The sequence below is a fragment of the Elaeis guineensis genome, chromosome 2 (genome assembly GCF_000442705.2).
Source record: "Elaeis guineensis isolate ETL-2024a chromosome 2, EG11, whole genome shotgun sequence".
In the NCBI taxonomy this organism is placed as follows: domain Eukaryota; kingdom Viridiplantae; phylum Streptophyta; class Magnoliopsida; order Arecales; family Arecaceae; genus Elaeis; species Elaeis guineensis.
The window spans coordinates 67,344,534-67,372,497 of record NC_025994.2 but is presented as its reverse complement, the minus strand read 5'-3'; the positions used below and the strand labels follow the sequence as shown (position 1 = coordinate 67,372,497).

General features: G+C 40.9%; 1 protein-coding gene across 1 annotated transcript; it reads left to right on the top strand.

Moving 5' to 3' along the window:
• Positions 1 to 8,313: 8,313 nt before the first annotated feature.
• On the top strand, positions 8,314 to 27,682 carry LOC140855260 (uncharacterized). Its single transcript, XM_073251130.1, is given in 21 exon segments — positions 8,314 to 8,747; positions 8,861 to 8,945; positions 13,662 to 15,925; positions 17,106 to 17,220; positions 18,583 to 19,455; positions 19,813 to 20,131; positions 20,211 to 20,695; positions 21,192 to 21,318; positions 21,405 to 21,529; positions 26,601 to 26,624; positions 26,626 to 26,664; positions 26,666 to 26,695; positions 26,697 to 26,751; positions 26,754 to 26,864; positions 26,867 to 26,952; positions 26,954 to 27,080; positions 27,083 to 27,169; positions 27,172 to 27,280; positions 27,405 to 27,453; positions 27,455 to 27,496; positions 27,623 to 27,682. Coding segments are annotated over 21 exon segments (5,493 nt in total). The 5' UTR covers positions 8,314 to 8,466.
• The last annotated feature ends 282 nt before the right edge of the window (positions 27,683 to 27,964 follow it).

Sequence of the window (27,964 nt, the reverse complement as noted above, 5' to 3'; positions counted from 1 at the left end):
TTTTCGAGGCTTGAACTGACCTAAGTATCAGAGGGTTAAGAACTGGAGGATCCTCATTCGAATTTTGACTGATTTTTTAAGATTCTTCGAAGAAAAATTAGATCAGATCACTACAGCCACTCCAGTCCATCTTCATTTGATCCTCCTCTGTTCCAGATTTGAGCCTCGTAGCAACAAAATTCATATATATTTATCACCAAATAATATTACAGTAATGATGGAAGCATAATCTTAGTGTCTGCACTTGCAGATACCTAAATCAAATGTCTACATTTCTTTATCTTCTATACTGCTAAGCAGTGGCTATAGTTTAGTGGTTTTTAAAAAGCTTTTGAAAGAAAGAAAAAAATAAAGAAAAAAAAATTCTTATTAATGACCTCCCAAAAATGGTCTCATCTACTCGTTGTAAGAGAACGTGAAGAAAAAATAATTCATCTGATATACACCGAGTTTCAATAGTGGCTGGGTAAGCATTTTGTATATAATCATATATATATATATATATATATATATATATATATATATAATATATATATATATATATATAATATATATATATATATATATATATATATATAAAAGTAGAAACTGAGTAAAAATATAGTCAATTAAGCTATCTATGTAAGCAGCAAATTTTTAATCTATGAATGTCATGTGGATTGAAATTAATTTTCAATATACTACGTATTTGGCCTCTCCTATCTAACAATCCTTTCGACATTAAATGAAAGCATTATGTCATTCATGGATGTAATTGAAATTCACTTATATATATTTAATCATGCTATTAAAATCTACTGTTATTGATATTAAAAATATGAATAGACATGCTATTACTATTCATAAAAAATATTTTTTTAATAAATGAACAATTCCATAATGTAGAACCTATATCCAATGCACAGGTTCACAACTAGTATAAGATAAAGACTGTTACCTAAACAATACCCATTGTTCAGGTGCCTGCAAGAGTCTGACTCTTCAAACTTCTAAAATCGGACAGAGAGGCATGGAAGCATGGATGTAGGGAGGCCTCCTAGGAAAATAGAACGCCAGAACTCATTTAATATGGTGTTGAGACTTCTGGGGAGCCAAATAGGAATCCCAAGCGCCCACTACTCCTCAACTATCATGCTATCTGTCACGATCCCATTAGCTGGTTTTCTGAGATGGCACGGGTTGATGCCTTTACCGTGCCAATCCCAAGTGGGCAGAGGCTTGGCGGAGCCCTGTAAGAAAAAAGTATGGCCTGGTGTCCATATGGCCAGGCCAAGCATTGGCACCAGCAGATGGGTGCCAAGATGCAGCAGTGCGCGGCACCATAGACGGGCGCGTGCTAGGGTGCGCATGGGCAGCGCACTGGCGCCATGTTAGAGCGTGCCACACAGCAGGGTGTGCGCGGCAAGTACTGGGTGCACACGGTAGTTGGATGCGTAGAGGGATGCGCACAGTGTCGGATGCGTACGGCACAGGACACGTGTGGCAGCAGAACGTGCGAGGCAACGGCACAGCAGAGCATGTGGCATCAGCCAGTGCATGGGCGTGCACGGCCGGACGCTTGCGCGCATGAGTTCGCAAGGGTGCACAGGGTGGCACCCGAGCCTGGCCTTGGGCGCATACAGCCTGGGCCTTGGCATGCAGTTGGACGGGATTCTGAGTTGGTCCGACGATTGCCTTCGGTTGCCTTGGTCAGTTGCTGTCCAGCAGCAGTTTGGGGGAGTTGATAGCAGTTGACTCTCAACTCCTTAGAACAGTTGCCCTCCAAACAGATGGGGACGGTTCTGAGTTGGTTCCCAGCAGTTGGGGGAAGTTGTCCACCGCCTATGTATGCCCTGCTTGCTGGCTTGTAGAGGCAGGAGTGGGTAAGCATGGGATATTCTGAGAGATTGTGGGCGGGTCTCTATTATCCAGTGTATTATGGGAATTGGAATAAAGAAAATCTTTGATATTTTTTGATGTGCCTTGATATCATGTCCCTTGTGGGAGGGGAGTGCTGAGAGGCTAAACTAGACGTGGGTCTAGTGCTGCATAAGGCTTGAATTCTTGTAAAAATTTTGGGTGAGAATCAGCCCTGTGACAGTTGGTATCAGAGCCAGGTTTGCTTTAGCGAGGGGATTTTGGCCATTTGAGAGCCAAAACATTGAGCGTGGGGGTGGTGCTCATGCGAACGGGTGGTAACATGAAAGCTATCCGTGAAAGATTGTTCCGATTGGAAGCAATACTCGGTATGCCTCAAACGGAAGCCGCTGAACCTTTGTGGTCGCAAGTGGAGCACTCGCTGGCCACATTGGTTCCGCTGCAGGAAGCCTTGGCAATGGCGCAGCAATAATTAGAGGAGATGCAATTTGATGTCAGACTCCTCAAGACGGTGCTGCAAAACCCTTCGCGGGGAGATGCACCCATTAAGATGAAGGTCCCTGATCCAAAGCCTTTCAATGGCATGCGGAGTGCCAAAAATCTGGAGAATTTCTTGTGGGACATGGAGCAATACTTCAAGGCTGCGCATGCTCCTGAAAAGGAGAAAGTCTCTATCACCAGCATGTACTTGGTGGGGGATGCCAAACTCTGGTGGAGAACCAGAATGGAAGATGTTGCCAGGCCACAGATTGCTACTTGGAAGGTGTTGAAATAGGAATTGAAGGAGCAATTCCTCCTTTGCAATACAGCATGGGTTGCAAAGGATTCTCTAAAGAAGTTGAGACAGACCGGTTCGGTAAGAGAGTATGTGAAGGAGTACAGCTCTCTTATGTTGGACATAAGGGATATGTCCGAGGTAGACATGTTATTCAATTTTCTGTCTGGTCTCCAACCTTGGGCGCAATTGGAGTTGCGACGGCAAGGCATCAAGGACTTGCTCGCCGCATTGGCTGCCGCTGATGCCTTGATGGATTTGCGAATCAGTAAGCCTAGCAATGGGTTTTCCACAAACAAACCTAAGTTTGCTGAGAAGAATTACAGGAAGAGACCAAAGGATGTTGGTGAGAAGTGGACCAAGGATGCTGATAAAGGAAAGGCTAAGGTGGAGGGTTCCCACCAAAGGAGGGATCATGCCAATCCTCATCCTGGTTGCTTCATCTGCAATGGTCCTCATCTTGCTCGCAATTGTCCCAACAAGAGCAAGATAAGTGTCATTATTGCCAAAGATGCCTGTGATGATTTTGATTCAGAGGCTACACACTAAGTTGCACCATTGCAATTGCTTGGTGCAATTCAGGCGGAGAAAGCCAAGGAACATCCCAAACTGATGTTCGTGCGGATGGAAGTCAATGGACATCAGCTTTCAGCTATGGTGGATAGTGGTGCCACTCACAGTTTTGTGGCTGAAAGGATAGTACCCACTCTAGGCTTGAGTGTGGTGAAACACTCGAGCCGTATCAAGGCAGTCAATTCCCAAGTCCAGGCTGTGAGGGGCATGGCCTTTGACGTCCAAGTGACCATTGGCGGATGGGATGGTCACATGAACCTGATGGTGGTTCCGCTGGATGACTATAACTTGATCCTTGGCAATGACTTTTTTGTCGCTGCCAAAGTGACGATATTATCATACTTGAATGGACTGATGATCCATGATGAGAGGAGACTTTGTTTTGTTATAGGGTGCAGCATGCTTTCGGATGCTGGTGTTCGCAAACCAAAGGTGGAGATGGTCTTTGCCATGCAATTGGCCCGTAGATGGAAGTGGGGCCAAGTAACTTACCTTGCTGCTCTCATTGATGTGGGCCCTGATGAGACAGCAACGGTGCCAAAGGAGGTGGCTGAACTTCTGCAGGAATTCGGTGATGTAATGCCTTCAGAGTTGCTAAAGGGGCTGCCACCTCGACGTGCTGTGGACCACAAGATTGATCTTGTGCCCGGCACAAGACCTCCTGCCAAAGCTCCCTACAGAATGTCGCCTAAGGAGTTGGCTGAATTAAAGAAGCAGTTGGGTGAACTGCTGGATGCGAAAAAGGTACAACCATCTAAAGCTCCTTTCGGTGCCCTTGTGTTGTTCCAGGAAAAGAAAGATGGTTCTCTTAGGCTCTATGTGGACTACAGAGGCCTGAATAAAGTCACCATTAAGAATAAGTACCCGGTGCCCCTGATATCAGATTTATTTGATCATTTATCCAAGGCTGCATACTTCACCAAGTTGGATCTACAATCAGGTTATTGGCAAGTAAGGATTGCTGAGGGGGATGAACCTAAAACCACTATGGTTACGACGTATGGATCCTATGAGTTCCTTGTCATGCTGTTTGGTTTGACAAATGCACCTGCAACTTTCTGCAACTTAATGAATGATGTTTTTTATGATTATATCGATCAGTTTGTGGTTATTTATCTGGATGATATAGTCATATACAGTGGTTCTTTGGAAGAACATCAAAAGCACCTAAAGTTGGTATTCCATCGGCTAAGGGAACACAAGCTATATATCAAGAAGGAAAAGTATGAATTCTGCTGCAAAGAAATCAATTTCCTCGGACATGTGGTGGGCAATGGCACGGTGAAAATGGATCGGAAGAAGGTGCAGGCCATTCTGGATTGGGCAGCACCTCCCAAAGTTGCCGATTTGAGAAGTTTTCTTGGTTTGGCAAACTATTATCGCAAATTTGTGGCTGGATATTCAAGGAAGGCTACCCCATTGACAGATCTGTTGAGGAAGGATTAGCCATGGGATTGGACCGAAAGGTGCCAAGAGGCCTTCGAGGAATTGAAGGTGGCTGTTTCGTCAGAACCGGTGCTTAAGTTGCCTGATTTTGTGAAGCCTTTCGAAGTGCATATCGATGCCTCCGATAAAGCTGTTGGAGGTGTGCTGGTGCAAGAGGAACATCCGGTTGCCTTTGAAAGCTGGAAACTCAAAGAGGCAGAACAGTGATATTCTGCCCATGAGAAAGAGATGCTGGCTGTGGTGCATTGCTTGAGGACATGGCGGATCACCTATTGGGTACCAGATTTGTGGTGAAAACTGATAATGTGGCTAACACATTTTTCTTGATGCAGAAAAAGCTGTCTCCTAGACAGGCTCGGTGGCAGGAATTCTTGACTGAATATAACTTGGAATGGGAGCATAAACCTGGAAGGCATAACCAGGTTGCTGATGCCTTGAGTAGGAAAGGCATTGTGGAAATGGCTGCTGCCATTTCTTCTGTGGAAGTAGACTTCACCGACAAGATTCGGGTGGTGGCTCAGTCGGATAAAGGCTACCAAAAGTTGCTTCAACAGATTCGAGATGGTGTGACCCGAAGATATTGGGTTGAAGATGATCTATTGGTGGACAAAAGCAATAGACTATATATCCCTGATGGTGGGAGACTGAGGAGACAACTCATGAGGGAGTCCCATGATTCCCAATGGGCAGGACACCCGGGAAGGGAGCGCATGATGGCTCTCTTATCCCGTACGTTTGTATGGGCGAAGATGGAAGAGGACATCGAGGCTTATGTCCGGTCTTGCTTGGTGTGCCAACAAGACAAAGTGGAGAGGCGCAAGGAGGCGGGTCTCCTACAACCTTTGCCAATTGCAGAAAAGCCATGGGTTTCGGTATCCATGAACTTTATTAGTGGCTTCCGAAGATGGAAGGTATGACTTCTATCATGGTGGTTGTTGATCGCTTCTCCAAGTATGCTGTTTTTGTCCTAGTACCGGAAGCATGTCCAGCGGAGATTGCTGCGGACTTGTTCTATCGAAATGTGGTGAAATATTTCGGGTTGCCTTTAGATATCATCAGTGATAGAGATGCTCGGTTCACAGGAAGGTTTTGGATCTATCTCTTCCAATTGATGGGTTCTGAACTCAAGTTCTCCACAGCAAATCATCCTCAAACTGATGGTCAGACGGAGAGGGTGAACGCACTGCTGGAGGAGTATCCCAGACACTATGTGACAGCCAGCCAAAGGAATTGGTTGAAGCTGTTAGACACTGCTCAATTTTGCTATAATCTTCATCGATCTTCTGCAACAGGATTCAGTCCTTTTGAGTTGGCGACTGGACGCCAACCTCTTACCCCTCAAGAAGTTGCCTTGCAAAAATCTGGGGGAATCTGCCCGGCAGCCTATCGATTTATCCGAAATCAGTAGGAAATGCTGGAAGAGGCACAGGACAGTCTCCATAAGGCAGCGAGGAGGATGAAGAAATATGCAGACAAAGGGCGCAGGCCTTTGGAATTTAATGTGGGGGATAAAGTTCTGCTGAAACTGACTCCTCAAATCTGAAAAAAGATCAACAGTAAGAAGGTACATCGAGATCTTATTTCAAGGTATGATGGACCCTTTGAAGTGGTGAAGAAGGTGGAAAATGTCGCCTATCGATTGCATCTGCTGGAAAGGTTAAAGGTACATCCAACCTTTCATGTGAGTTATCTAAGGTCCTTTCATGAAGATGCAGATCCTTCAAGGATTCAGGCGCAACGAGCCCCACCAACAATAAGGCAACAATTTGACAAGGAGGTGGAGAAAGTTCTTGACCACCGGACCTTGGGACACAGTAAGAAAAATAGAAGGATCGAATATTTGGTCCAATGGAAAGGGGAACCAGAGAATGAGGCTAGTTGAGAGAAGGAGACTTCTTTGTGGCAGTTTGGAGAGGCGATCCAAACTTACTTGTCACACCTCCCTCCGAGGACATCGGGATCTTCGGGTGGAGGAGGTTTGTCACAATCCCATTAGCTGGCTTTCTGGGATGGCACGGGTTGATGCCTTTACCGTGCCAATCCCAAGTGGGCAGAGGCTTGGCGGAGCCCTGCAAGGAAAAGGTATGGCCTGGTGCTCGTATGGCCAGGCCAAGCATTGGCACCAGCAGACGGGTGCCAAGATGCAGCAGCACGTGGCACCATGGACGGGCGCGCGCTGGGGTGCGCATGGGCAGCGCACTGGCGCCATGTTAGAGCGCGCCGCACAGCAGGGTGTGCGCGGCAAATACTGGACGCACGCGGCAGTTGGATGCGCAGAGGGATGAGCACAGTATCGGATGCGTGCGACACAGGGTGCATGCGGCAGCAGGACGCGCGAGGCAACGGCATAGTAGAGCGTGTGGCATCAGCCCGCGCATGGGCGTACACGACCGGACGCATGCGCGCTTGAGTTCGCAAGTGTGCGTAGGGTGGCACCCGAGCCTGGCTTTGGACGCATGCAGCCTGGGCCTTGGCATGCAGTTGGACGGGATTCTGAGTTGGCCCGACGGTTGCCTTAGTCAGTTGCTGTCCAGCAGCAGTTTGGGGGAGTTGACAGCAGTTGACTCCCAACTCCTTGGAACAGTTGCCCTCCAAACAGATGGGGACGATTCTGAGTTGGTTCCCAGCGGTTGGGGAAAGTTATCCACCGCCTATGTATGCCTTGTTTGCTGGTTTGTAGAGGCAGGAGTGGGTAAGCGTGGGATATTCTGAGAGACTGTGGGTGGGTCTCTATTATCCAGTGTATTATAGGAATTGGAATAAAGGAAATCTTTGATATTTTTCTTATGTGCCTTGATATCATGTCCCTTGTGGGAGGGGAGTGCTGAGAGGCTGAACTAGACGTGGGTCTAGTGCCGCACAAGACTTGAATTCTTGCAAAAATTCTGGACGAAAATCAACCCTGTGACACTATCCATATCAAATAATTCCGTATGATTTTAACCGTCTTTACATGCTACCTAAACCCTGGACTGCATTTTAATAGCCACAGTTTAGCATTCGGCATGCGAAATTAAATGACGTGTGCTTCAAAAGTCCCAAATTTTGTTATGATGGTTATCTTTTTCTTTTGACTACAAAAATATATTCAGTATGTGAAGTTAAATGATGCATTTTTTAATTCATCATTAATTCAAATTGCTCAAATTTTGTGATGATGGCTTTCTTTTTCTTGTGAAGTTAAATGATGCGCTTTTCAGTGTTATGGAAACGAACCAAATGGCTGAAATACCGCAGGAATTAAATGGCCGTGAATCCCTCAAATGGCTGAAATAAATATCATGAATTAAGATTACGAAACTAACCCTCAGATGTTGAAATAGAAATTAATCAAATGACCAAAATGTAGCGAAAATTACATGAGATGGATATGAGATGGAGGTTCTAACAATGCAGAAGTTTTCATTTTTTAATATATATATTAGATTAGATAAGGCATGGTTCTCCTTTAATACCCTTAACCCCTAAACTCTTGCAAGGGGATTTAATTTTGATCACTTTGTATACCGATCAAAGATTTTATTAATTTGGTTAGCTAAAAGTAAGCATGAGTTCACGCTTGTCATTAATTTTTTGGTACATTTTAAATTATATCATTAATTGTACTGTTTATGTTATATGAACGTTGCATGCAAATATCCTTAGCGATGTCGGCAGTTGTTGCCGATTATTTGTTAGATACCGCAGATAAAGGCGCTTCTGTTCTTCTCTGGTTCGCGGTTCTTCTCAGGGCCCCGGTGTCCGTCCCCGTGATGGCGAGCAGAGATTTATGAACAACTCCGATCTCTTGATTCCTTCGATACCAATCGGCCGTGATGTTCATCGCGGAGGCACTGCGATCGAAGGTAGCAGCTCGGCTACGGCCATGGCTGCAAGAAGAACCAGATATGGAGCTCGAACTAGGGTTTCTACGATCCCATGGGAGAGCGAAGAACCTGTCCTTCGATCCCTCGGCACTCAATTCTTTAATGGAAGACTCTGTGTCTCTAGAATTCAAAAGTTTTAAGGTTGGGGAAGTCCATATTCGGGTTTCTCCCTGGTCTAGCCCTTCCCTCGTTCTTCAAGTGCGAGGTGTCGATGTAACCCTAGCTCCAAGGTTTGTTCTGAATCTTTTATCTTGTTTCTGTTTTGTTTTTAAATTTTTTGGCTGTAATTTGATGAAGTTATAAGTTTTGAGGAGTTGATGGTTGGTATGCCCATGGTTTATAGGGAAACTGTCAGCAAGAAGCGTTCGAGTTCGAGAGATTTAGCCGCAAGAAAGAGGAAGAAGGTGATTGCTTCGATCGATCCTCAGGTACTTTAGTGGCTTTAACTTTTTTTTATTTGAGTCCTTTCGAATCTATTGATGTTGTTTCGAGTCTGGTCCCACTGCCTTGCTATCTTTGAACCGATAAAACCGCTGTTGCTGAATTTTAGGTAATGGAAATTAAACTTTTCTCATGGAATGATATATCAAGGATCGGGTGTGGCTAGAGCCCCTTCATGAAGTAAGATGGAAGCCTAATAGAGCAACTGAATGTGTCTACCCACCCATGAACTTGCCAAAAACAAATAGAAAAGGAAGCAAAGATTAATTAAAGCGTACTAGATAAATTCTGATTAGAAGGGCAAACCAACCGTCTCACAAACAGGAAAAAAAAAAAAGAAGAAAAACTTTAGGATGGAATGATTCAAAGAAAGTCACGTTTGCGTGCTAGCTCATGGCACGACTCCATTAGTGTTGGCATTCAAAAAACCCTGGAAACAAGTAACACAAGTAGTAGCTTGCAAGACGTTGTTCCCAATGTGGTTGTGTAGATAGGATTGTGTTGGGAGGATTCCTCATGAGTGCAGAATACGGATCTTCGTCCAAGATCTCAATGTCGATGATGATGTTGATACCACAAGAGAAAGAAAGAAGAAAGAAGCACAAAGGACAAAATCAAAAATAACGTGGATAAGCACAAGACTTACCTCTATGGGGCATACAAACTTCACTATGAGAGAAAATAAATACAAAAAAAGATCATACCCTCTCAACTCTCATACATCAATCTCTTTTTCTCAATAAGAAGCTCTCAACTGTCAAAACCGTCTCAATGTTCTAAAAAAGCTTAGGAAGACTTTTCGCCTCCCAAAATCTTCAGTCGCTTTTTGTGCTCCACAGCCATTAGGCCTCTTAAAAAAGCCCTAAAACCGACTTCTGTTGGGACTTCAGAACCCTCAGACCGTCTGATCACTCATGCACGCATTCGCAGCCATCCGATCGCACCCACACGCACCCGTGGCTGCCCGATTGTGCACACCCACATGTAGACTGCGCGCTGTGCACGATGGACCGCGCCTAGGACGTGCGCTGCGGGTCGCACGCGCCTATTGGCCTGCATGCTTAGTCTGCAGGCCTACTGTGGGCTGAATTTTGAAGCATCAAAAATCCAACAATTTTCACCTCGACTCGACATTTGACCTTCACATAATTTTAAAAGCTTTTGGATAATCTCGCCCCCATGCCCTAGGGCAAATATCTGGCTGCTCATGGATAGACAAACATGGAAGTCGAGCTTGACCATTTGATCCCATCTCCATCATGTACTGTGATCTGCCTGACCTGAAATCTGCTCGGGATAGTCTCTTGCGGCAATAGAAACTGAACCCTACGATGTCATCTGTCATCTTTTCGAATCTCTTATCTCATGCCTAAACCATCTGTACCTGGAGCTCTACCTCATGTTGAGCTCCCACTGACATCTGAAGCTCCATCTTGCACTGAGCTCGTTATCAAGAGGTAGTATCCTCCACATTTCTTTCCCTTCATAGCAATCCTATAGCCACGCACAACCTTCAGGATTCCATTATTAGCTCTCCATCTATAGCTGCTTGAATCCAGTCTGCTCAGTGAAATTAGATTCCTCTTGAAGTTGGATATGTATCAGATCTCATCCAACTTCCTCACCACTCCATCATGTATTTGCAAGTTGACTGTCCCAATGTCTTTGATCGTATAGCTTGATCCATCCGATAAATGAACAGTGACCTCATTGCTTTCTAGGGAGTCAAACAATTTCTCTCTACAACAAACATGATATGAACATGCCGAATCTAAAATCCACTGAGGAGAAGAAGTAGATACCTTATCTGAAATTAGAAAAACATCATTATATTTTTCAGTGTTGCTATTTTGGACCGCTGCCGCAGTAGCTTTCATCCGATCTTTGAGTTGTGGACAATTTTTGACTCGATACTCCAACTCATCACATCGGTAGTATTTGATCTTGCTGAAGTCCCTCGACTTGGATCTAGACCGCCCACTTTGCAATCCTCTGCAGCTTCATCTTCTGCCCACCACCACCTCCAATCACCGTCAAAGTCGAGTCGCCGTCTGAACTCGAGGCTCAGTTCTTCCGTCTGAGAATCTCATTCTGAAGAAGTACAGAAATGACCTCATCCATCTTGATGGTGTTCTTCCCCACAAGAAGAACAATCATCAAAGACTCAAAAAAAAGAAAAAGCGATGAAAGTAAGATCAACGCCTTGTCTTCTCCTCAATCTTCTAGCCAATGCTAAGAAGATCCATGAGGATCTTTTGCAAGTTGCTGAGATGCTCCTGTATGCTCTGTCTCTTGTTCATCTGAAACTGGTAGAACTGCTTTCAGAGGAAGAGAGCATTGGTGAGTGACTTTGCCATATACATCTCCTCGAGTTTCATCCACATCGCCATCGAAAAAGTCTCGCTAAGCACATGAATCACTACATCATCCGTCAAGTACAAGCGGATTGTGCTCATTGCCTGCATCTGGAGCCACTTCTAATCCTTCTCCTCCATGGTAGTCGGCTTCTCCTTGCATAAAAGAGCATCAATCAATTTTTGTTGGATGAGTACATCCTTCACTCTCGCTTGCCATAGGGAGAAATTGCTCTTTCCATTATATCGGTTGATTTCTACTTTAATTGGGCTTGTCTTCTCCATCTTCTCCAACCTCGATCAATACCGCCATAACCCAGACAATATGATGCTTTGATACCACTTGTTGGGAGGATTCCTCATGAGTGAGAAATATGGATCTCTGCCCAAGATCTCAACGTCGATGATGATGTCGATATCATAAGAGAAAGAAAGAAGAAACAAGCACAAAGGACAAAATCACAAAAAATGTGGATACCTCCACGGGGCATGCAAGCTTCACTATGAGAGAATAAATACAAGAGGAGATCACACCCTCTCAACTCTCATATATCAATCTCTCTCTTAACAAGAAGCTCTCAACTCTCAAAATCCTCTCAATGCTCTCAAAAAAACTCAAAAAGACTCTCCGACCGCCTCCCAAAATCCTCAACCGCTTTTTGTGTTCCACATCCGTCGGGCCTCTTAAAAAAGCCTTAAAACCGACTTCTATTGGGACTCCAGAACCGTCAGACCGCCTGATCACTCATGCACGTGCTCGCAACCATCCGATCACGCCCGCATGCCCCCGTGGCTGCCCGATCGCGCGCATCCGAGCATGGACCGCATGAAACCACGCGTGGACCATGTGATGGACTGCATGGTAGACCACGCCTTGCATGTCTCAGGCCATGTGCTGCAGGCCATGCATGCCTGGGGCTGGGTCTGCAGGCCTATGTGCCTCCAGGCTGCGCGTGCCTGTGGGTCTGGTTTGCGGGCCTGCTGTGGGCTGAATGTTGAGGCACTAAAAACCCAACGGATTGAGTTAAACATAGCAGACTTTGAGTTGGCCGAGCACAAGTTTGCTAATTCAGGTTGGACTTGGCAATAGTTTTGCACCAAACTAGGCATTGGTCTTTGTCTAGGATAAATTTCTGCTCAATTTTTTATCTGATTGGCCAGGGCCAAACAACTCAGATCTGAAACTTTTTTTTTTTTTTTCGCAACCATTTTTTGAATAGTGTATCACCACTGGGTAGCAGAAAGAAGCAGAAAATCTGCAAATTTCTTGTTGCCTTTGTAGCTGGGAAAATTCTACATAGGGTACTACAGTTGCTCTGGATTATTTGGAAACCTACTTCCACTTTCTAAATACTTCCATTCTTTCCTATCTATTTTTCTTATTTAAAGTCCCACTTCTTCGCTTCTGTACTTGATTCCACTTCTGCATCTGTTTCCATGTTAGGTAATTAAGGTCACTCCTAATATATTCAGGATTAAAAACTTATCTGACCTTGTAACACAATAAGTTGCTTAACTATGCTTTGGTACTATTAATTTGGTAGCAAGATGGGCCACAGCTGATACCTACCATGTTATTTTTGAACAGTATTATATGATATAAACTGCCCACTTATATTATTGCTTTGGCCAGATGAATAGTTGAATATGGAATGAAATGATAATCATGTTAGCATGCTAATTACATCTCCATAAATCACAGTCAATGCACTGACATCCTCAGATCGAAAGGTTATTTGGAAAATGAACAAGGAAAACATGCTTAATCCAATCAAGAGATAAGTTGGAAAATGGATGGCTTGAACAAAGGTTAAGTAAGTGCCCCTCTCTTGGTGGTGTCGCCATTGTGTGCAATTGTGCATCGCACCATCACACACAAAAAATATTGGATTGCCTAAATAGAGTCCACAGAGGACAGCTAGTGTATGAAACAAAATTTCCAACTGAAGGGAACTCTTTTCAGTTTGTTTGAGTGAGGAGGTTAGAAGACTAACCTATAAGGCATGAAGAGGATGATAGATCTCATGGTTAAACATGATGTTGAGGCAATATGATTTGAAGAAGGCCTTACTGTAAGAAGACAAGGGCAATGGTAATGATGTTTATGATACATGTCTGACGTGCATTCTATGCATCATGGTTTGTCCTGTTATCATGTTCATTTACTTGTCATACTCCCACATTTTTTTTCACATGTAGAATGAGTGTTCATATGTGAATCTGCATGAAAGATTACGTGAGGCCATTATGTATATAATATATGCAGATGTAGCATGATAGTTTTATTCCAACCTCTATGAACATAATGTTAGCTCAGACACTATAGAACATGCTTCTTATTATTTTCAGGGTGCTTCCATGCATGAAATGATTGAAGGACTTCTGTATAGGTCTTCTTCAGTAAATACAGCGACGTCTTTGTCTGGTGTTATATTAAGTTGTTGTCAGGTACAACTCCAAGACATCCAATTAAAGTTGCAATTTATGAATGCATATCATACTTGTGTGTTGAAGGTGAATGATATTTCTTTGGAACCTGAGCTTCTTGAGTACAGTTCTTTCTTAAGAGGAATACTACACTCATTACTTCTGCCTAGCAAGGAGAGAATTTTAACTATTACTTGCAATAGTCTGGAGTTCAGGTTGAAGGATAATGATCACACAAACTGTATCACATCTTTGATGGGTCTGTCAACATGTGTCAGATTAAAAGGTTTTCAACCACTGGGATTTGGTATCCAAATAGCACATGTTGACATCAAATTTTCACCAGACAGTATTCCTCTCCTTTTGGTAATGTCATATGTATTATCCTCCAAAGAATGTGATGGTGTCAGGAATGGTCAGGAGCTCTGGAAGATAGCTGGACAAAAACTTGGTTGTTTGACTCTTCATAGAACTTTTTTGCAAAGGATTGTTAACATTGTTGTGCTATGGTCACGATATGTTTGTGCCTATGAGTTACTGCTATCATTGGTTGGATATTCTGCTAATGTGACATTAAAAGAAAATGTTGCTAGGGTGTCCAACGATAGCAAATGTTTGAGTCATGTTAAACATCAGTGGAAACTAATTAATGAACTAGAGGAGAAACTTCCTGCAGAGGCTGTGGGACGTGCACGACAGATAGCACGCCACAGAATATCATCGCGCTCATCATCCACTGATTTGAAGACATCAATCAGTCTTGTAACCACTTCATTGTTAAGAATTCTTGCACTAGTATCACTTCTTTGGAGATTTATCTGCTTCATCTATCAGCTAGCTGCACGTTTATTTTTTAATTTGTGCATCCTTTGTCTGCACCACGGAATCAGTAGATCATCTGCACTTATTCTCGATGGTGTTTCTCAAGATTCTTGTTTGCAGTTTCAATTGACTCTCAGTTTAGGAGTACTCTACATCACCCTTTGTTCTGGAACTTCTGCTCATGATCCTATTGGTGGAAAAGTTGAGCATGAAGCAAGGTTTCATCATGTTAAACTGCCTTCACTTTGTCTAATAATGAAGTGCTTGTGCTTTAACTATAGAGTCAACAGCATTACAAAATCATTACTTAGTGTTCTTGGCGAACTGAGGTTATGCCTGTCTTATATTTCAAGCATTTCATTTGGGGATAATGACCCAGGAATTAAGCGAACCTTATCTTTTAAAGCACCTAAAGTTCGGTCTGGCACTGAATCTAAGATAATCATGTGGAGTGACCCTGCTCTGGCATATGATCCATCAGAACGAGATGCTATTGATTCTTCAATTTCTGCAGATAATGCTTCAGTCTTTGTCTTGGAAAATAATATTGGAAACTTGTGGTCAAATTGGAAGAAAGTTAGTCAGATATATGCAGAGATAAATATTCAGCAGACTGAGGAGCCATTTGTTCTTTGCGAGTTTCAAAACTTCCTTATAGATCCATATCTTGACAGTGGAGACTATGGACTTCATAAATGCAGCTTGACAATTGGAAAAATGAACCTTGATTTGGATTATTCATCTATAGTTTTTTCTTCTCTGTTGCTTGGGCAGCTGCATCATTGTTGTCATTGGGCTACTACTACTGGGAGAATGCAAAGTCCTTCATCTTCGTCAATTGTACATGAGGAGAAACCTGAAATCAGGATGGAGGATAGGATAAGATCATACACTAGTAGGCTGAAGATTCTGTTGATTAATATGATTCCAGTTAGGAACATCCAAATTGGAGCACTCATTGCTGGACCATCTATTCGAATTTTTTCACAAGATCAGCTGTCCCATGATACTGAACAATACAAGAGCCCTATAGTTGCTAAGGAAAATAACAATTATTTTTTTGCTTTGGATCTCGCAAATATTGAATTTGCTGTGTGGCCAGCTTCTACAGCTTTTTTAGCTGCGCTGACTGAAGAGTCAAGTTTCAATGAGGTGGATACCGAGTACATTTGGTATAAGGAACCCCGCACGCTAGACATTTTGGAAGTACATGCCAGTGAAAGATATGTTGCTCGAGGGCGGATTGCGCTTGATGCTTGTTTAAGATTCATGGGCATAGTTGTATCCATTGACCATTTAGAAGTAAATCAGAAATCTCATGTCGTTGGACCCATGTCAATAACAATACATTCCTCAATCTGCAGGTAAAGTCTAATGTACTCCTACTCTCTCTTGTCCCTATCTATTGAATTTCACCATCAATTCATGTTGCAACCTGAGCTTTTGCATCACAATTTCAGTACATTTATTTGTTTTACTGATTTTGTGTATAAGTGCAGGATAAGCAACCTAATGCAATTTTTTTGATAATTCCTGTCAGGATATTTGGATATTTGATGTCCTTAACAGGGTCATACTTGTGGGCTAAATTGTGCTTTGTCTGGATAATATTGTGTGTGCCACCCTCACCCCCCCACCTAGTGGCCACCCACCATCCCCCATAGAAACAAAACAAAAACAAAAAAGCTTGATAATTAAACAAGACTCAAATGTTTCCCAGAATCCCTATAGTTGACCCTAAAGGCATCCCCCTGAATTGGGAAGTTGATTGGCAATTTGAAGACTTGAGTGTAGCTATAATATCATGTTAATTTTCATGATATTCTCCACATGGAATTCAAAAACCTAGCCATCACCTTCCGAAACAGAAGCCTTGAAAGTCAACCAAGTCATTTAATGCCTAATCATCAGGCATTTCAGACTTTCATTCTGCATAGCTTCAGACCTGGTCCTTTCATGATGTTTCACATGTTCTTCTGGTGGCAATTATTTTAGCAAGATAATATATTCAATTAGCTGGTTTTGAAGGGTTTTCATTACAAAATCATGAACTTTTCCTTTTCCAAAGTTTAAACTTTTTTTATGTTTGATGGTTAGGAATGTTAAGGTGTTTCATTGTTAAAAATAGAAGGTTTGATATGGAAAAATCGTAAAATGATAAGGAGAGAAAACGTGAACTTGGAAATTCTATATAGAGTCCAAATTATCAATTTCATGATATTAGAGCTTTTATGATTTGTGCAACAAATGAATTATGATAAACTCATAACTCAAAAAAACATAAATATCACAACACATAATGTTACCATATCAATTTTAGACATTTATTTTCTATCATTTACCGCACTTGCCCGTGGTTGGGATGAGACTCTTCGTGGACTTAGTTTTCTGTTTGCATATACTTGTGGGGTTGAGGGCCATATGCTCAAGTGCATGTGGCCATGTTCTCCCATTCCCTGATTGTTTTATTTTGGTAATATTAAATTTTATCTTCATGCCCGCTTGTTAATTTGCAATTTTGTAATATTTGGGAATCTTTTGCAGAGATTATCTTCGTTCATTATCTGCAGAAGTAGATGTTCTATCAATTAGTCTCAGTGGAATTACAACTGGTGTTGCAGTTTATTTATATGCGGATGAACTTTTGATTTTCCTCCAGGTAATGATATTTTTATCATATCTTTTTGGTTAGAAAAAAACTTTATTGGGATTTGAATATTAGTTGAAAGTTGACGACCACAAACTTGAACAGACATTTGGTTTTTCCTCTTTGTTATTTGGTCCTAATTTGGAATATCTATTATCCCTTCTATTCCTCCTTGTTCAATAATTTTGGCTCCCTTTCCTAATGGGAAAGTACCAGAATTCCTAAATCACATTTCATATAAAAGATTCTCTGCAATACCCAGTAGATGTTCACGTGTTTCAACCAAGGTTTGAAATCCTGACTATACTGTCCCATCTTGACCTTACACGGCACGCTATATCAACCTGTCCTGATATGGGTGTATTGTCTGATTTGGCAAACTCATCTCACACAATACCAATATTGTATGCTGCTGTTGTTATTCCTGATTGTAAGGTGTTGTCCAAGCTGAGTGCCCTGCAAAAGGTTGTCATTGGCAGCCAGTTAGGTGCTGGGCAGTTCATCAAGGTACTTTGTCAAGGTCTGCCTCATAAACTGTCAATGTTCAGGCCATTTGAGCTTTGAAAGTTACCACATGGGCAATGGATTTTGTTTTAAAAAAATGTCATTATTTTCTTTAATTGTAGATGTCTATGAAGTCAAAATTTACTAAATTTGGTCTAATGGTGTAAGAGCATAGTCTTGAATTAATTTATTGTTATAGTAACTTTGAAACATGTGAATGTTATGAAAATAACGGTGGGTTTTAAAATAGCATTTGTATTTTTGTTACGTGGGTAGTTGAATTGGACTTTGCCAAGTTCTATTAACTAATACTAAATTAACATCAAAGTAAAAGGATGATGCAGGATGATCTTAATTACAACAGGTGTTGGCATAGGCACAATTCATTGATCTGCTTCCAGTTTTAATTCTAATTTCTATTCTTAAAACTTGAAAAAGTTTGTAATTCTTAATACTCATTTACATGTCCATGATATTTCTGAGCAATATGCAAATTAGATTGCTGGAACAATTTAGGAAATGGTAAGGTGAATAGGACCATGGGAGAATGATGAGGTTAGCAAAACCTGCTTAATTTTACCCTACATCAGGGCTTTCTATTAATCAATCTTAAGCTGGAAAATTAATGATAATATGCCTGCATACTGATTGTTATAATGCCCTTTCTTGAGCATCAAACAAGTTAGTCTTGTTGGCAAACACAGACACAACTGCAATATTATGATCTAGTGTGGTTTGACATACATCAGGGTGGTTCATCTCTCACCATGCTATGCATGCGTGCAAGTAGGTTTGTTTCTTAATAGCTTGTTTCATATAATTTTGTTTATTGGTATATACTGCCTGTGTTCACGTCTCTTCTTCTTTCAGGTTTTTAAAGCTATGCTTTCAGCATCATCTGGTTTTAGTAATTTGGACATCAGTCTTTGTTATCCTCGAGAATTCTTCAGTAAAGTAATGACTTTAGCCAAGAAATATAATGATCTGGACTTGGCAAAATGTAAAGCTACTGATGAAAACATGTTTATTAAGAATACAGAAATTTTAGTTGATGCTGCACTTGAATCTGAGTCTGTGGACATCATTTTGAATGATTCACGAAATAAACATTTAAGTTCTATGAATTCCGATGAAGCTTCCAGCAGTGCCATGGACAATGTCAGCATGCGATCTACATGCAAGGAGATAACGATAAGCAATATGATTAAATTACTTAGTTTCGGTATTGGAGTCTTTGTTCAAAAATCTTTCATCCAGATCTCATGCAGTGGAAGTTTTGCAGAAATGCTGATTAATATTTCGAAAATTCAGTCAGTTGTTTTCAACCATCAAAGTTCTGTGGAAATTGGCACGGATATATTGCAGCTTAAGACCCAACTTGATCAATCTTTAAAAAAATTACATCAATTCTCACTCTGTAACTGCATATTCAGTTTACAAGTTGGTTCTCATGGTGGTGCCTTCCCGACTTCATATGAAGCAGAAAGAGCCTTTCTGAATGCTGGAGAACCAGAGACCCTCTCATGCGGTCCAAATCATAATGTGGAAGCAGGTCGATTGCTTGTGACAGATAATCCTGGGTCCTCATCTGGTTGCTGGATTTTCATGGAGATTAAATTTGGTGAGGTTTTTATGGCTGAATGTTGTATGAAGACCCTGCTAACTGCAACACATCAACCAAGTATGCTAAAAACTTCAATTTCCTTTTGCCAGGACCTCCAGACAATCAGGTGCAAACTCCAGGTGGTAATAATGGCTTGAAGATACAACTGTTAATGCTTCAAATACATTTGCTGCATATTTTTCTTTTAAAAAAATTAATGATTTTTCATATCATTTTTGGACATGTTCAGCGATCCTGTCATTCATATTCTCTTATCTTTAATAAATAGATTGCTCTTTGTCTTGCTTCTACTGGCATCATTAGAAGAATATCCTATTTTTCTCATTTGGCTTGTCTCAGTCAGTCTTGTTTCAGTGCTTCATGTACTTTTTTTGCAAATTTGGCATTAAATACACATTTTCCTTCTTTATTGTTTTCTGAAAAGATACACCGATTTAAATTACTTGCTTCTTATGTGGTGTTAATATTGTGGACAGGGTGGTTTGATCTTTCTTGAAACATCAACACTGGCTATGTTCATTGAGTGCTATAAATTGTATTGTCTTCTGGCCATGAAATGCTTTTCATGGGTGTGCAGTGTATCTGGAAAATCATCTGAAAAAGTTGGCATCCTGACACTTTCCAGTGAACATATTGTTAGATCAACTAACTGTTCCATTGAGGAGCATGACATAAGCACTGTGTCCTCAGCTTCAAATTCAGAAAAGTGGAAGGTGTTTGAACATAACTTTGTCAAGGCACTTAATGTAGATATATCTCAGTTTTCTCTTGCTCTTGCTGTTACAGATGGATCAGGTAAATAATTGTAATTTCTTATATTTTACAACCCAGCTTATAATATACTGATATCCTTTTTTTTTGGTTCACTTCTTAGACAACATTCAGGAGCTAATTCTAGAAGCTGATATGAGCCTGCAGCTTATGAGCTTTGGGAAAAGTCTCTTATTTGATTTAAATCGATTGACAATTTTTAGTCAGCATCTTCATAGAAATATGCTCAATCAAACAAGAGAATCTCTTATGCCCCATTTTCACTCCAATACAGCAATTGCTTTGTCATCTCATGGTAGATCTGGTGAACTTATTCTTGCTTCTCAAGTTTCAACAAGCATGCCTACTGGCCTTGGTGATGCACATTCTACAAGTCTTCCAGCTCCTGGGCAGGAAATTTTGGTGGAGACATCTGGATTTTCTCCTTTATATCATGGCAATTACATCTTAAAACATCTGGCTGCTTCTATTAAGATCGACAAGATGGTTTTGGAGAATGAAGTGGGTTTTGGCCAAGTGCAGAGTGGTTGGTTCGGGGAGGGCTCCATTTCTGGTTTTGATTTGACTATAGCAATATCTGAAATTCAGGTCCACAATGTTCCCTTTTTTTGTCTTTTCTGAGTATCTCTTTAACTGAATGTTTTGGTAATTTCTTTAGAGGATTGCGGAGATATGGTTTACTTCTGCTGGTCTGAGTGACACTTAAATTAGAACAATTTGTTTTGCATGATAATTTTGTCACATCTACATCAGGAGCAAATTCTTTGACTCGCGTGACATATTTCATTTTCCTAATTTGGCCAATTTTACATTTTTAAGGGGTACTTTTGAAAGAACATATGAAATAGGTATAATTCTGCAAGCGATTCTAAGCAATGCAAGCTTATGGTTATAATTTATAAAGTTTGTAGATGAATCCTTATTTCCTCATTATTTGGAAGGATTTTTTTTTTAATTTTTTTTAAATTTGATTCTTATCACAGCAACGAATGAGTTTGTAACAGTGCAGTATGGCGTCTTCTTCAAGTGTGTGTGTGTGTATATATATATTTCATAAAGCATATCTAAATACTTTTATTCACAGATGCTTTTGGCTTTGTATGCACCTTTATGTGGGATATTCGCTGCAAAGGCTGGCCAAAACTTGACGCGGAATTTTGCCTCTAGGAATCAAGGATGGACCACTGATACAGACTATAAGATTCCTGATGGTATTTATGTTTAACTATCTGCACAGAACATGTCCATATCTGAATAAGGTATCATGAATTTGAACAAAGTTCTGTTCTTTAAATAGGAGCAATTGTGGCACTCCGGGATCTTCACCAGCACATGTACTTTGCAGTTGAAAACCGACAGAAGAAATATTGTTTAGTTGGTGCACAGCATTACTCTCTTGTTGGAGAACGAGCTCTCTTTCGGGTATGTAATTTGATTTTCCCCCCCAACTCCCATTTTGCATATACTTATGAAATAATAATCACTGACTGGTAATTGCTGTAGGTAATATATCTTATGGAGAATGGAATGAAACTGTTGTGATAAATTTTCATAAAAATGTATTTAAATTATATAGCAAGCTTTTTGTGGCATGAGTAAATTTCTTTGTATGTTTGCAACTTTTTTAATTTCTATATTTTGATTTTGTTAATCAAGATAAAACAAACACTTGCAAAATTGCTTTTACTCCATTATTGCATACCATTATCTTATTATTAGAAAAGAGAAAGTCTTATATTTTTTCAATATTGAGAGGATGTAACCTTGTTATAACTGCTCTATTTTACATTGGATTTTTAAAGGGAATTTGTGATGCCACTTAGTTTATGATATACGGGACTATGGCAACACTTTGTAGTTTGTAGTGCTCCTTCCCCTTTTGCTGCTTTCTTTTGTTTGATGATAAACATGTGTTTTTGATAAGTTGGCCTTAAAAGCTAACTAGAGGGCATGTTCTAGCATTATTGGGCCTTTGGAGTGCATGATAGAGCATCATTTATCCTGTTGAGCACCTAATTTTAGAGAAATACAAGACAAAAGCCTTTATTTGGCTTTCGAAGTTGCGAAGGGGCGCATTTAAATCAAGGTCGCCCCTTCTAATAGTTTGGAGAAAAGGTGAGGCCAGTTACTTGGGAGTGGAGCACTCCTCTCTCCTAAAATATAGGATAGAAGCGTCGTTCGCTTTTGTGGAGTGCACCCTCTCTCTCCTGACCTTATTAGTAGAAAGGGGCCAACTCTTAAGTAAGTATACCTTCTTGCCTATGTGCGTTTTCTCCCAATAACATTAGGAGATGCTGGCAACCTAGAAAGGGGGCCTTTTCTGTAAAAAGAAAGAAAGGCTGTTCCTTGAGTGAAAAAAAAAAAATTTCTCTCTCCTTCGCACTTTTTCTCCTTGTTCCTTCCCTTCTTTCTCATCTCTCCACACAAGCTACGCCCTAAGGTGTGGAGAAACTCCTGAGGTCTTTCCCTATGGGAAAGCAAACTAGGTGGTGAGTCGGCATGCATAGATAGTGTAATGCTTTAAATCCTCAGGCTTGTAATTGTCAGTGGAAGCTTGAATAACATAAATCAAACTAATGCAATTAGGTAACATATGCATCCAAGGTTTTACGTCCTGATGGGATGGGGGGTGTTCCGGCTATCTTATCCCATTCCTGTGAGCAAACGGGATAGGAATGGATTTGGAACTCCAAAACCCACGCATGCAAGAAGAGAAGAAAAGATGAAACAAATAAAGGAAGCAAAGATGAAGAAAATGAAAAAGTGAAAGAAAAGAAGTTAAATGAAGAAAGCAATGAAGGGAGAAGGAAAGGAAAGAAAGGAACGAAAGAGAGAGGAAGAGAAAGGAAAAAAAGAAAGAAAGGAAGGATAAAGAAAAGGAAGAAAAAGGAAAAGAAAGAAAGGAAGGTAGAAGAAAGAAAGAAAAGAAGGAAATAAAGAAGAAACGAAAGAAAGGAATGAAGAAAAGAAAGAAGAAAAGAAAGAAAGAAGGAAAAGAAGAAGGGGAGAGAGATGGAGAATATCTATCAGGATGTGTGATCGGGACTACTATCGGAACAGGGTAGGACAATGGGGCATCCTATTCCATAGAGAAGTCGGGACACCCTTGTCTCATGGGATTTAAAACCTGACTTTGATCCTTGTATCTTGTCACTTGAGAATGTCTTTTGCTGTGTTTCTTGATCTTGGGTTTTGTCATAGTCTTTTTTGCATTGTATACTATACTTTATTAGATATCACATAATCATATCTTCTTAAGAATTAGGATGTAGTCAAGAATTCTTTGGATGCTTCACTTCTTAATGAACTTTCTTAGTTACATACGGTGTTTGCCGAACTGACCGAAATTGGATGGTTCATGGCATGCCGAACTGTACCAGTAGCCTATTGGTATGATTCCAACATGAAATTCAGAACATCGAAGGAAACAAGAGGAAAAGAGATAGAGGGGAGGGAAGGTGAGGGAAAGAAACCCTCCAGAGACTGGCTAAGGTCACTGGAGGGCTATTGTACTGTTTGGAGGGCTGGCAAGAAGGGGAGGGAGGAGGAGAAGGAAGAGAGAGAGAGGAGAAGGGAAAAGGAGAGAGACCTTTGGAGGCTATCAAAGGACCTCTGCACCCACTGGAGGATCGACAATGAGGAGGAGAGGGAGAATGAAGAGAAGGAAAAGAGAGAGAGGCAGGGAGGGAAGGAGAGGGGAGAGAGAGAATTATCCTTTGGAGGCTTTTTGAGGAAGCTAGTGTTTGGAATTGGCCGATTGAAAAGGGATGAAAGCCCTTATTTTGTATTTCTTTTGAGAATATCGGATGACGTTGGCAATGCCATTATGAACTTCACCTAATAGAAAGTCGGCAATGTCGTTGCGGATATCATTTAATAACCCCCTTTTTTTAGTTTGCGGACTTATAGTGATGTTGGTCAAAAAAAATTAAAATCATGAATTCGCGATTGAAATAGGGGAGTTGAACGTGGGGAGGAGGATTCGGGCCTCCAAGGTCCTCTAGTGGACACCACCAGCGTCCCCACCCTCTCTTTCTTCCCTCCCTCTCCCTCTCTTCCCCTCTCTCTCTTGCCCTTTTCTCAGTTCGGTTTAATGCTACAAATGGGTTAGGTTGACCCATGATCTGACCCAACCCGACCCGCTTAGATCTAATCCAATCCGTTTTAAAGGATCCATGGGGTCGGATCAAGTTCTAAAATTGAATTCATTCAATTTTATGGGTTGGATCTAGATTTATTGAATTCGGACCCGACCCGACCCGAATTCGGTATTGGATCCAACATATAAACCATAGAGCAAATAGAGTGGGATTAGAATTCCAAATGCTCTTGTAGGCTGTAGCATTGTTATTTGTTATATAGTTGTGAGATTCTGAGGAATTATATTTATGCTTAGATTGTTGGTCTTTGCCAATTGATAGTATAAATTGTGTTTATCTTGTACATGCTATCAAGGCAAAGATCATCAATCTATTTGTTTGTTATGATTTGTTTCCTTGGATTATAGAACAAACACGGTACCAAAAGTGGAAATAATATTTTAGTTGTCAAGAAAAGATAGAGATGTTGCAGAGAACTAAATATGATCTTCAAATTGGTTTCTGTATTCATGTTTTCTTTTTGAATTTTAGCTATATTTTAGTTAGTTCTTGATAGCAATTTATCAAAGTCATTATAGCATTTGATGGTATCTGTTCATTTGTGAAATTTTGTGCTAAAGTTTTCTTAAAAAATGATTGAGCTTTAATAGTTAAAAATTGTGGATTGCTTGTAAATTAATAGCCAAGGCAAAGTAATATTTATTTTCTTTTATCAAAACTTCTTATATGTTGGCCTATCATACGAATCGAGCTCAACCTGAACCTGACCCGAACCGGATCGAAATTTTTTGAGTTGGGAATGAGTTATACATGGACCAGACCTGAGCCGACCCAAATGATCCAATGGGGTAAAATTTTTTACCATGGACCCAATCCGATCTGATCCGATCTTTTTTATTGGATTGGGTCTGGATCCAACGTTAGGACCTGATCAAGGAACTGGATCGCATCGAGGTCACTCATGATCCGGTCCGATCTGACCCATTTGCACCTTTTGTTCGGTTCGTTCGGAGTTCCCACTCCTTAGGTCATTTGAGGGCCTCCCGTCCTCTGGCTGATACTGCCAGCGTCTCCACCTGTCTCCCTCTCCTTCCCCTCCCCCCTTTCTATCTTTCCTCTTTCTTCTTTCCTCTCTCGGTTCGGTCCGTGTGGAGTTCCCCACTCCTCCGATCATTTGAGAGCCTCCGCAGCCCTTCGATGGGCATTGCCGGCATCTCCACTGTGTCCCTCTCCCTCCCTCCCTCCTCTCTCTCTTCCTCTCTTCGGTTCTCCTTCTTCCCCCACTTTCTTTGCCACATCGGTTTGGGCCTGGTATGGAACAGTGTGGGGGCATACCAAATTGTATTGCCAATTGATCAGTAGGGGATCCGGTTCCGGCATGGTGAACCTTGATTACATGTACATATGTTTCAAACTTCAAAGTGTTTTGATAGTTGAGGGAATCGGACCTTTCTTGATTGCACGGAGATTTGGAGCAACTAAATATTTTGCTTCATCCTATGTGGTGACACCTCAGACCACTGACTTGAAAGTTCCCAATAGAAGATTTGCTTTCCTTGTTTGAATCTCCACTAAGATGTAGTCGAATATTTAATGTAGGTCATGCCTTGAACCTGAACAAAATACTTCAACCATAAGTGAAACCACCAGATAATTCAAAGCCTTTACGATTCAATATCACACTACTAAGGGACAGCTTCAAGACCATAAAGTTCACCATACTAGGTGTGTAAGGAACCAGTTAAGTTGTTGGCAAAGTATATGATATAGTTTTGATCAGCTTCTTGGTGTAATACTATGCTGTAAAGATTTTAAGCAATCGATCACAAATGCCTACAGGCCTTATCCTATTCAACAAAAAAAAGTAACTTGTTGGGATATTGAAATGTGTTCTTCACCAATCGACTTTTCTTCTAGAATATTTATTAGATGTTGGGTGCCACTAGTATTTTAAACAGGAAGGGAGTTACCATAAAATGCCATACTAGACCGAACCGTCCGGTACATCCTGTATCATATTGTACCGATCTCATATCAATACGGTGTTTTGTACCGTACTGACACTCAGTATGCGATCTTGTACCATACCAAACTACATACCAACACTGTAATTGGATGGTATCCGTATGGGGTCGGGTACTGATACGGCGAACCTTGGATGGATCATGTGAACTTTTATCATTTGGAGTTTTGTGCTTTCTTTCTAACTGCTATTTGTCCATAGTTGGAAGTCACAGTAGGGCAATGATGCTACAATTGTTTTAGTGATAAGAATAGTTGTTACCGGTGGACTTCTCATAGTTTTATGCTTGAAATCTGAAAATTTAGATTCTATTTTTTTTGCAAATCTTAAGTACTATAATTGAAACATTTCTCAATGGCTTGTGTTTTAGGTGAGGTTCCATAAGACTTGGAGAGCCAAGAGCATCGTGGATTTCCTTGGAATCATTGTATGCCCGAGAACGAAGAAGGTAAATCGTTGTGCCTGAAACTACAGTCCAGGATCAGGCTTTGTTGAAATATCTAGCAGCAATGGTAAAAGGTGTTCCTTTGGCAAACCATCCCATATGAACCTGAGAGTTATGAGGATGATGATGATGATGATTACATGAGATCTTGCAAAATAGCTTCTGGAAATGCTTTCTATCTTGTTAACCAGAGAATGACTGTGCTGTTGCTTTTGTCGATGGGACTTCCAGAGTTTTTAAGAAGCCGGGGAATCCATTCAAGGCAAAGGTGTTCAATAAATTTCTCATTAGCGAATGATCTTGGGATGTTGCATGTCTCTAATCCCAGCTCTGGTGACACTACTGGAACGAATGTTCAAGGAGAGTCATCTTGTATGGATGGAGAGAGATCAAAATTTGATGCAAATCTCCATCTGTAATTATAAGCATTGATAAGGTTGTCTTTACCATTGTTCATCAAGTTTCAGATGCAAATGACAAGCTTCCACTCTATCAAGCAGCATCAATGATATTCATGTCACTGGACAGATATTACCATCCAAATTCAGAATCATAAGCTCATTCAAGATTGCTGTTAACCACTTTGATGCACAAAATAACCTCTGGTTAGCAGTCATATTTGGCATTAGCATGTCTTCTATTTCATGATCTATTTTTTTCCTGTTTCAAATTTTGCAGCACAAACTAGACCTTCGTTCCTATGCTTATAACTAATTTTAAAATATGCAGGAGGGAAATTATTTCTCCTGTTGATTCATCTCTGTTCTTCCGTTCTAGGATTCTCACATCAGATTTTAGTTAACAAGTATCAAAAAGTGCCTGTTTATTTCTATTTTGGGTGAAGCAGGTAGAGGTTTATATATTGATTTGCCTTTCATTTAGTTTCAAGTTAAATGTGTTAATGCTATCAAGGTCAATGTAAACAATTTTTCATGACATTTTTGCAGGTTGATATATCTCTTACTGAGCTCTCATTAGATGTACTTCTTTATTGCTTGGGAAATTAAATATAGCTGGTCCTTTTGCTGTGAGGAGCCGATGATATTTAAATTGCTGCAGGTTATCATCTTCCTAAGATCCCTATTGCTGTAGCCTGTAGATGATAATTTTAATTCCATGGGATGAAAATAATAAATCCTATGTATGGCACATACACATCCTCCATGTCATATACACAACAAATACATTCTACAATAATAGCTAAGTAGCTGGCTACTCAAGTGCCTTTTTTACGTAATGCTGGACAATATGATCACAGAAACATACCCAATATGAGCTCTCTGAATTCA